Here is an 11,650-nt window from a genome sequence, read left to right on the forward strand (position 1 = left end):
AAACTGCATTGTTGGTTAAGGGCTTGTAAGTAAATATTTCACAGTAAGGTCTACACCTGTTATATTCGGCAAATAGAGCCTGTGTAATATGATTCCACCATAATCCTATATTGTATTTTTGCTCGTTTGATGACTGCAGAGGTCATAGCGGGACTTCTTGTACTTGTTCCTGTCCTCCGCTGTAGCCTCATGGTTGCCTGCGATAGCCCTGTGTGAGTTAGCCCTATCCTTTAGTTTAATGCCAAAATCAGCGTTGATCCAGGGCTTTTGATTGGGGAAGCAGCGAACCGTGACAGTAGGGACAAGGTTGCTGATGCATTTCCTAATGAAGCTAGTGAAGGAGGTGGTTAGCTCGTCGATGTTATCGGCGAAGTCCCAAAACATATTCCAATTAGCGCTCGCAAAGCAGTCCTGTAGCATAATCTCTGATTCTGCAGACCATTTCTCAATGGAGTGAGTCATGGTTAATTCCTGTTTGAGCTTCTGCTTGTAACCAGAAAGCAGGAGTATGGAGTCATTATCTGATTTGCCAAATGGCGGACGAGGGAGGGCCTTGTATGCTTGCTTGTGGGTAGAATACCTGTGGTCTAGGCCTTTATTGTCCCTAGTGGCGAGGGAGACTTGTTGATGGAAGTTGGGCATCACGTGTCTCAATGACGTGGAATTAAAATCTCTGGCAACCAGAAAAGCAGCCTCTTGATGTAAGTGTTCCTGCTTGGCTGAAAACTCCCTTGGGAGGTAAAAAGGTTGGAATTTGACCATCAGGTTTTCCAAGACGTGTGAACAATGGGTCGACACTTCCACCACACTCGAGTCTGCACATCAGTTGTTGTTGATGGAGAGGCAATCCCCTCCCCTCGATTTCCCTGACTCCACTGTCCTGTCAGCATGGTGAATGGAGAATCCATCGAGTTGGATAGCCATGGGGGATATCTTGTCCACGAACCATGTTTCAGAAAAGCAGAGAATATGGCAGTTTCGAGAATCCCGTTGTTAGCAAATCCGCGATCGGAAGTCCATCATATTATCAAGTGACTCTATTTTGGCCAGTAGAATGGATGGAAGAGGTGGCTTGTTCTCCCTTTGCCTTAATCTTGCCTCTGTACCATTGGCCTTTCCTTTTGGGTAGCCCAAAAATTGGGTCGGAATTACAGAAAGAGCCAAGGCAAGATGAAAATAGCAGGAGTATGCAAAACAGCGTTTTAAGCTATTAAGCAGGCTATTAAACAGGTTTGCTCTTATATAGGGGTGTATATACCTGGCTATTTGTTTTATGTGCTGTATTTGGAGTGCATTTTTATTACAAATATTACATTAGCAGACAAAACTACTTAATTGAGGAATGCCATTTTAATTTGCGGTTAACACTGTAAGGTGGCGGCTCTCTCAGTGATTGAATCCTGCCAATGTGGCACCCTGGCAAAAATGTGCAACTAATGTGTTTCTTTTTGGCCTCGAACCGGGCCTGCATTGCCTCCAGAGTTGAACCAAACAACCCTGTGGGAGAAATCGGCTCGTCGAGGTACATCTGTCTGTCCCTTTCCGGCCCTTGCGAAAGAGCCAGCCGAAAATTACGCTCTCCCACCACAGTAGTTCCCATGCTCTTCCAGAGCGCCAGAATGATGTACCGGGACATGTGCAGAATGAAGTTGGCTGTAACAAGGATCTCATCCAGGAGCTCTGCGCGGAGCTTTCCACCGGCCAAAGCCGTGCCTGTGTGTGTGTGCCCCTCCAGCATAGTGACTGACGAGAGAGATTGGGCAGCCACCCCCTCTGCATGATACACCTTATCCAGCTGAGCAGCCGAAAAGTGACAGTGCTTGTTAGGGAGCGTAGGATTCGCATTAGCCATGCCCTTGTTAGCCAACGGGGCTAGGTAGCTAGCTAGCTTTCTATCCACCAGAGGCATGTGCACCAGCCCTGCCCCCTCCATCCCCCACAGATCCGTGAACGGGGCACAGCCATGCAGCATCAGTTTAGCTGAATGCGGGTTGGACCAGGTTGCTGTCAATGCTTTGACGATGTCAGGAAACAGGGGTAGGTTGTGCTTGACTGTGGCAGCCACATGGGGAAGGTAATTCCCATCTAACCTCGATGACTTCTGCCAAGGGCGTGAACACGGCCATACAATAGATGGCCCTTCATCACCCACAGACACACCTGGCTAACTTGATTGGTCATGTAATCATTTGGCGAAGTGGAGTCTTTTGTTTAGACATTAGCGTGCGTAGTGTGTAGGGCCGTGTGAGTGTGCATAGAGATAAGAATAAAATCCAAGGGTCAACTCAGATAGTTCATGTAGCCATTTTGTGAGCTATTTAGCTAGCTAAACAATGAACAGGCATATTCCCAACTCATACGACTACCAACACAAACTGATTGTCATAGCTGTAGTATGAATCTGCAGTTAGCTAAAGCTAACCAACTAGGTTTAATGTTCACTAGCTAGCTAACAGGCTATAACTAGCCATGGAAATGGATTTCTGATTTGAATAATATTACTACACAGATCATACACGTAACATTAGCTAGCGAGCCAGCAAGTTAACGTTCGTTAGCTACCTAACAGTACGCTTTAACTTGCAAATGAAAACGATGTTCTGACAAAATTAAAATGATAATATCTGAAAATAGTAGCTAGACTCTTACACATGGATGAAGGCTTCACGGCAGACTGGAACAAACAATTTAACTCTGTTTTATTTGTAGCTACATCTTGTTAGGCCAGCGTTGTGTCAAGTCTCTCCGGTTCACACTGATTGTGGCATGTGTAGAAAGTAGCCCATCATAACCTTTTTCCAACTGTTCTGTCAATAGCACCTGCTAAATTCAGGGCATCAATGTTTTTGAGAAAAGTACCTAAACTTTTGTAGTTCTCAATGGCTAATGCTATATCTTTAAAAAAAGCCACAATAGAAAGGAGTATCAACACATACTGAGCAGTTCATGTTATAGACAGATGCATGCTACATGGAAGACCAATCCTAACTCATCTCCCGGCATGTCCAGCCCATCCATTATCTCAGCCAATCATACTGAGGCTAGCGAGGTTCCTGTATTTTTCCGCATTTTGATGGAGGGAAAAAAGACAGTCAAATGCCTCTCCTGTGAAGAGACAGCAACCCCTCACGTGCGACATACACCTACCTTCTTGAAAACGGGTCACTTCGCTATCTTTCCCTCCTTCCCTCTCTTTCCATCCTTCCTTCCATCTCTCTCTTTCCCTCCTTCCCTCTCTCCTTACGAGAGGAGTTTAGGTGCTGGCCTGGTCCTGGGCTCCGGTGTGGAGCAGCTGTCCCTCTCCTGTCTCTGACTGGGCAAGCGTCTGGCCTGCCAGCCTGCAGCCTGGCACACAGTGGAGCTCCACCGCAGATCCTAGTGAAGAGGGGAGGCCCCAATTCAGAACTGCACCACAGAGCTGATTAAACTATCATCTCCACCCGGCCTGAGCGCATTAGGCCCATATCCAATCCTATTAGGCTGCTCCCTCTCTTACACACACACACACACACACACACACACACACACACACACACACACACACACACACACACACACACACACACACACACACACACACACACACACACACACACACACACACATACACACACACACTCTCTCTCTCTCTCAAACATAAACATCAAAAAGCATTCTTTTCTATTCTCTCTTCCACACACATTTTACAGGGGGCTTCTGAGGCTCCATTCTGCTTGAAAATATCAACAAACCTATTGAACCCCCTCAAGAAACACACATGCACACACATTCACAGCAACCCCTCACCTATCTCTTATTAATGAGACAGAAATACTGTACATATTGATTACACACATCCAGACAATTACCTGTGAACTCCTCTTAACTACATTTCCCTTGACTCTGAACTGTTCCAAAGGCCCCGGCCAATGAATTTAACTTGTACTACCCTTCCCTGTCTGCTTCCTTCTCCTCTCTCCTTCTCTATTTCACCTCTCTTCCCTCTCTCCTCTCCTCCACCCTGGGAGGTGTGTATGCGTGTGTGTGTGTGTGTGTGTGTGTGTGTGTGTGTGTGTGTGTGTGTGTGTGTGTGTGTGTGTGTGTGTGTGTGTGTGTGTGTGTGTGTGTGTGTGTGTGTGTGCGCCGTGCAGCGGTGATCTGCCATCGATAATGGGGTTTCGTGGGGAGTGTACAGTAATTGGCGGAGGCTTAACGTCTGGGGGAAAGGAGAGGATTATGGGAGAGAGAGTGGGCTGCCACGATGTGAAACCCTGGGCAGGCACCCCCTCTGATTGGAGCTTAAATCTGCATTAACAGGGTCCCCACTGGCACCCACACAGAGCCACAACATACTCACATTTTCGCCTAGTTTCTTTCCCTCTTTTACTTTCCCCTCTCCCTTCTTTTGTTCTTGATATTGTCCTTCTAATCTCCTGTTATCCTTCCGCATCTTTCTCTGTCATTTGTTAGTTCGTTCATTAATTTGGTCTTTCTTTGGTTGGCTCATTTAGCACAACATACTCCCCATAAAACAGCCATTTTCATGAGGGTGTTGATCAAGAGATGAAAGGGAGGGAGAGAAAGAAGCACAAAGATGGAACGAGTGAGAGAGAGAGTAAAAGGTGCAGGGATGGAAAGATAAGAGGCAGTAAACGGTAAACAATGAAGGAACTCCTGGACCCCTTGTACGTTGAAATGTAAAATAACATTTCAATCTGACTTAACGTCTGTGAACCAAATTGTTAGCTTTGGTGCAGTGCTTTATCGCAATTTTATAATCAATCCCAGTGTCAGACCGCAAAAACTACAGGCCTTTGTTTCCAATATAACTTTGATGATTTTTAAATGTTTCTAATTTTATTTATTAGGATCCCCATTAGCCGACGCCAATGATGGTTTATATCAGCAATTGGAGAGAGAGAGAGAGAGAGAGAGAGAGAGAGAGAGAGAGAGTGTGTGAAGGGACCAGGTGAGTGTGGATGATTTCATGAATTACCTCATACCTCGTGTTCCTCGTCCTCTAGGCCTATTTATCGCTCTGTCCCTGAATGATTATTGTGAGCTCTCAGTCGATGATGGAACTACATTCTCTCCCACGCACACAGACAGAAGCAAAACAGCTACAATGCCACCGCTGAAGGTAACAACACGAAATCGTGACTCTCGTATGTGTCTAATAAGATAGGACCATATTATCCAACCTAACATTTACAGGGGGTCTCACAGTGATGTCATTACGTAAAGCTACTGTAAATACCTGGATATGGCCCATTTCTTGACATGGTATGGCGATGAGTGTCTCTTAAGATTACAACATTGTAAATTATGTTTTTAAAATAGTGCCTTTAAAAGAGCAATTCCACACGTTTCAACCTCATTTTCATTATCTCCAGTGTCTACAAATGTGAAAATGGCACATTTCTATGTTTTGTAGAAAGAATATAAGGTTTAAAAGTTCTACCCAATGATATCATCAAAAGTCCAAAGTCCAAATGCAGCCATTTTTTATACCCAATATCATATTAACCGATTTACCACATGGTGATGTCACCCTGGAAAGCTGAATGTCCCGCCCAGACAATCCTGCTGATTAGAAGGTCCTGTGTAGATTGTATTTTCAACCAGCAACTATCAGGAAATAACATAGATTTGTATTTTTTTATCACAATTTTACAACTGTCATACAATATGATACAAAACACAGGAGTTTGACTGCACTGGGCCTTTAACTTCTCAGTCCGTAAATACTGGAGGAAAACTGTAACTGGGAGAAATGCTGCCCGTCTTCACACTCGTTAGCACCTTTCGAGCCGACAGTCAATATCTCATTGAACTCAGCAAATCACCTATGCGGCCCATCTTTTAGAGATAACTGAGTTACTGCTGAGCTTGTACTAGTGTTAAAAAAATACATTTGCAGAAATACACTGTAGTAGCCTGCTACATTTTAAAAGAATGTTGCCAATAACCGTTCTACTTTTTAAGCAATGTCATCTAGGCCTGCTCCAGTCCAGCATGCCTTCTTGTAGTCTTCCCTCCATTCTCTTACAGAAGGCTATTGGAGGATTTCACTCATTGCTACGTGCTCGAAACGTACTTGCTCTCATGATTGAAGACAGCTACACTTTGGGTATAGAAGGCATGTAGTCAGTAGAAGGTGAGGAAGGCTAATACATAGAATCAGTACTCCTGCAAGAGCAGCTCTGATTACGTGTTTTTTTCCTTCAGTTTTGAGCAGCTGCCAAAGTAGTCCACTACAAAAAAAAAAAAAAAAATATATATATATATATATATATGTTGATTTAAAAAGAAAAAAGGAAAAGCACAAGTGCTAAAAGCCGAGATCGAACGCGACGACAACAGGCCTCTGAGCTTGTTCCATGTGAAAGAGACAGAAGGTGCAAAACGAATGTACAGCGAGAACAGCCACAGTTTCATACCGTCTGCCTACCTGAACATACACACGTTGCATCATGGGAAGGACAAACGATGGACAACTTTAATGGGGGTGGGGGCCACAAAAATTGAGGGCCCATTAGTGGCTCGTGGGTCTGCGAACACACATCCATACCCACACATGCACTCAGAGCCAGCCCTAGCCTTTTGGGGGCCTTAAAATAAATGTTGTTGCCTCCCAACCCCCTCCCCCATTGTAAGCAAAACATTTTAGCAACCACCATATTGACACCTGATAACACATTTTTGCCAATGGCCATTTAAAAAAAGAATTACGTCAAAGCTGGTTTGCTGCAATTCTACACATTTTACCATGGGGTGGAGAGAGGACTTTACAGTTTTCTAACTAATTTAATGCAATTCTACACATTTTACCATGGGGTGGAGAGAGGACTTTACAGTTTTCTAACTAATTTAATGCAATTCTACACATTATACCATGGGGTGGAGAGAGGACTTTACATTTTTCTAACTAATTTAATGCAACTCTACACATTTTACCATGGGATGGAGAGAGGACTTTACCATTTTCTAACTAATTTAATGCAAAATGAGAGAAATTTGGGGCAGTTTTAAATATGATATTGGGGGCCCCCCAGTCGGTAATTAAATCATGATTAATACAAGTTTAGACAGTTGGCCACTAAAAAATCAACAACAACAGAAAATTGCAGACATGGGCTAATTGAGTGACTGCCACACTTAGGTATTTAAAAAATGTTTTTATCAATTGGCAAAAATGTCTAAAAACCTGTTTTTGCTTTATCATGGTCTTGTATTGTGTGTAGATTGTTGACGGAAGAAATAATAGAATACATTTTTGAATAAAGCTGTAAAGTAACAAAATGTGCGTGTGGGGGGGTCGATCCGCAGGTATACAAATGGGGACAGTTTCCCATCCCTGGACCAGAGAGAAGGAAGAGGAGGGAGGGGTGACAGAGTAAGAGAGAGTGAAGGGGGGAAGAGGAAAATAAGACACTCTACATTTGCGGCTTTGTAGAGAGCTTTTCATACAACAGCCGAACCGAGTATAGCCAAACCAAGCTGTACTGAGCTGGCCCACCATAGTAGCTGGAATTGTGCGTAAAAGGTGAAAAGTAAATATCCAACACAGTTTGGCTTGGTTCGGCACGATCGTGTGAAATGGTTATACTGTAGGAGCCCCTAAAAACCAATTCCATGTTATGTCATGTCAAACATAACCTTTATGGCAGAAAGGGGGAAACGAAAATGTAAGCACATTACATGAGAATCGGAACTACATGTACAGTGCCTTCGGGAAGCATTCAGGCCCCTTGACTTTTTCCACATTTTGTTACGTTACAGCCTTTTTCTAAAATTGATTCAAATGTTTTTTCCCCCCCCTCATCAATCTACACACAATACCCCATAATGATAAAGGGAAAACAGATTTTTGGAAATGTTTGCTAAGTTATATATATATGTAAAAAAAATATATATATCACATTTACATAAGTATTCAGACCCTTTACTCTGACATGCACTGTCAACTGTGGACCTTATTTGGACGTGTGTGCCTTTCCAAATCATGTCCAATCTATTAAATTGACCACAGGTGGACTCCAATCATGTTGTAGAAACATCTCAAGGATGATTCATGGAAACAGGAAGCACCTTAGCTCAATTTTGAGACTCATAGCAAAGGGTCTGAATACTTAAACAAGTAAGGTATTTCTGTTTTTTATTTTTAATAAATTAGCAAACATTCACTTTGTCATTATGGGGTATTGTGTGTAGATTGCTGATACATGTTTTTATTTAATCCGTTTTAAAATAATGCTGTGACATAACAATATGTGGAAAAAGTCAAGGGGTCTGAATACTTTCCGAAGGCACTGTATACCTTTGCTTTTCTAGAATTCTACATTACACTGAATGAAAACATCCTGCTATCAGTAAAGCTGGAGTGCATTCAAATGAGTCTGTTGCCTACTGTTGCATTCCTGGTGACAGAGGTGCTGATGGAACTCCACAGCTTACCATTCAATTGATATGTAGCATCACAAATGGAATCCTATTCCCTTTATAGTGCACTAACTTTGAACAAGGCCTTGGTTCCAGTATATCCTATCCCAGTGTCATCCAGCTGTGAACTACTACCTATGCCATCTCCCCCTGCCCCCTCTCTGTCTCTCTCTCTCTCTTGTTCCCTTTCCATTTCCCTACTTCCCTCCCTCTCTAGACAGTGACTTGGCAGAGCAGAAAATTAGGACAAATTTGATTTGAAGGGGTACTGAGTCCACCATATTCCTCCCTCTCCTGTGCATGCCATGCCTTCTCCAATACTATAACTTTGAAGCAGAACAATAGTGCAACAGCAGATTGAGGTTTCCCGAATCCCCCCATTTTGCCAATGCTGTGAAGTGTGTGTGTGTGTGCACGTGCATGCGTGCGCAATTACGCCAAGAAATATCAAAGCGAATACTCACCATCCAGACAAATCACCATTTTGTTTTACACGTCCTTCACTGGGTTCCATTCAAAACTAGTCAAAAAAGCGAATCATATTATATCATATTCAATTGTCTGATTCATGGTCGTGACATAGCTATATACACCAGTGCCATTACCATGTTATACGCATGTAATTACGCAGAAATCCAGTTTAAAACCACGACAGAAATTCAAGAAACCACGACAGGAATTCAGCTGTGCGTTCCCAATGATGAGAACTAAATTAACTTGACCAAGACTTTGTGAAAAATATCAGGTATTAAAATCAGGCATTGTGTAGGCTATGGCTATATGGGCACTTAGTCACATACATAGAACATGTGATAGCTGTTGCAATACTTCCAAGGAAGTTAATGGGCATAATTTCATATAATTACACTATAACAATTTGTTTCATCCCCGATGTCACGTGGCCACAGTGATCAAGATTAAAACTTGAATCCGCAAGGGGTTTGATCGTCAAGGGGTTTCCCCTTCTCTGTTTCTCACTCGCTCTATCTCGCTCTCTATCTCGCTCTCTATCTCGCTCTCTCTCTCACACACACAGCCCACAAGCCATATGTTTTTACTTTCCATTGAAAATCCTATTTCCCCTAACCCTAACCTTATCCCTTACCTTATCCTAACCCCTAACCACAATGTCTAACCATAATTGTAATCCTAACTCTAATTGTAACCATAACCCCTAATCTTAAAATAGCCTTTGTCCTCGTAGGGATTTCGGGAAATGTCCCCATGAGAGAGAATTTTCCTTGTTTTACTATCCTTGTGGGGACTTTTGGGGATTTCCGGTACCTAGTAATACAATACCACACACACACACACACACACACACACACACACACACACACACACACACACACACACACACACACACACACACACACACACACACACACACACACACACACACACACACACACACACACACATACACAGTAGGCTACAACAGCACACCCAGGTGTTGTTGAACAGCGAGGAAAGTAATGGACCCCTCAATGTTTGTGAGTAGAATACGTGATTTGCCCCATCCGTGGTGGTTGCTACCCAAACGCCAATATCTTACCACATAGCAGCTGCATCCAAGCGCAGGTCTTGTAGACAGTGGCGGTGTTGCAGAAGAAGAAGAGGATGAAGCAGGCGATGCATCCCAAGATCAGCACCATGGACAGCAACACGAAGAAGGTTGCCGCTTTAAATGCGCTCGAAGGGATGCTGCTGAATTCGGCGAAGGTTCCTTGGCAGGTGAGCTCCCGGTTGGAGTTCCCAGTGCCCACGCAGTAGTGGAACAAACCGAAGTAGCCGGCGTGTGGGGTGTTCACGCTGTCCCCAATCCAGTAGGGCTGAATGAACACCACCACGTTAATAATGGCCAAACATATGGTGAAAATAGCCCACAGAACCCCAATGGCCCGCGAATTCCGCATGTAGTTGTCATGGTAAATCTTGGAGGCTTCTTGCGAAGGCAGCATTTTCCCCACCCCTGGCGTTACCTCGTAATCTCCTCGTCTCCCCCCTTTCTTCTTCAATGGTCCCTCAGCTACGCTTTTGATATGCACACTCCGGGGTCTCTAAAATATGGAGATAAAAATGTTTTTATACAAATTACACAAAGGTCTGCACTGTCTCCCTAGGCCCACTGTCTCCCCAGGTCCAGGTCCAGGTTTCTGGCTTTATTTAGTATCACATCCAAATGGTTTCCAAATAACGGAAGACCGAAGCGTTAAGCCCAAAGCGTGATTCAACAATGATGGGGAAGATCCTCCCTCCTCTCAACACGTAACGACACAGCAGAGTCGATCAAGCTCACAATGCACAAAACAATGGTCTTGGAAAAACTGGATTAGACGCATTATTTGCCATTCACCACCACCGTCAGTGTTAATAATGAAGCTATACGACTCCCATTAGACCGAACGGTTCAAATGAGAGACAAGCAGCGCTGCCGAGCCCCACTGATGAATCTTCCGCGAACGAATTGAGATGTAAGGAAAACGGGAGCATTCGTTACAAACGCCTGTCATGTTGTTACATACAGCCGGAAAAAGAGACCGATACTTGTCCTTTGAAGAATGAAGACGAGAAAAACTGGGCTTAAGTCGTATCACCACTGTACATACAAGACCCCATGGTCGTGGGTTTTAATACTATCTCCTGGTTTTCCCTCTTACTCTCTCCTCCGCCTCTCTTCTCCGCGCGATCACGCTCACCGGGGGATGTTGAGGGTTGTCGATTATGGCGCGCACACGTTTGAATATTGCAGAAATGTGAACGCCTCCAGTGCTCATACCTCACTGGTAATTCTCAAATCCCAACCAAACACAAGTTGATGTATAGCCTACAGAGAAAACAATTGTAAAATGGTGCATGGATGTATAGGCTATGCTACGGGGACTTACAGGGCTAAACAAAACCTGCTGGGCTACTTATCCATTGTCAAAATAATTAATAGGTGTTTAAACATGGCAATGATTTAAAGGCAACGTCAAGTTGGTTAATTTTCTAACCACATTGCATCCTGCACACTAAAAACAAATGGTTACATATAGTGCCAAATAAGGGTTATAATGCTTTTAACCATAGGGGATCCCTTTTTGGTGCTATATATACTGAACAATAATATGAACGCAACATGTAAGGTGTTGGTCCCATGTGTTATGAACTGAAATAAAAGATCCCAGAAATGTTCCGTATGCACAAAAATATGATTTCTCTCAAATTGTGTGCACAAATGTGTTTA

General features: G+C 43.6%; 1 protein-coding gene across 1 annotated transcript in view; it reads right to left on the reverse strand.

Annotated features, from left to right (window-relative positions):
- The window catches only part of LOC135539591 (LHFPL tetraspan subfamily member 4 protein-like), a 63,263-nt gene extending 52,165 nt beyond the window's left edge, over positions 1 to 11,098 (reverse strand). Inside the window, exon 1 of the mRNA XM_064965560.1 lies at positions 9,977 to 11,098. Coding sequence (XP_064821632.1) covers positions 9,977 to 10,382 — 406 coding nt within the window. The 5' untranslated portion in view covers positions 10,383 to 11,098. The remainder of the gene's footprint in view (positions 1 to 9,976) is intronic.
- Between the last annotated feature and the right edge of the window lie 552 nt (positions 11,099 to 11,650).

This window comes from Oncorhynchus masou, chromosome 5 (assembly GCF_036934945.1).
Source record: "Oncorhynchus masou masou isolate Uvic2021 chromosome 5, UVic_Omas_1.1, whole genome shotgun sequence".
Taxonomy (NCBI): Eukaryota; Metazoa; Chordata; class Actinopteri; order Salmoniformes; family Salmonidae; genus Oncorhynchus; species Oncorhynchus masou.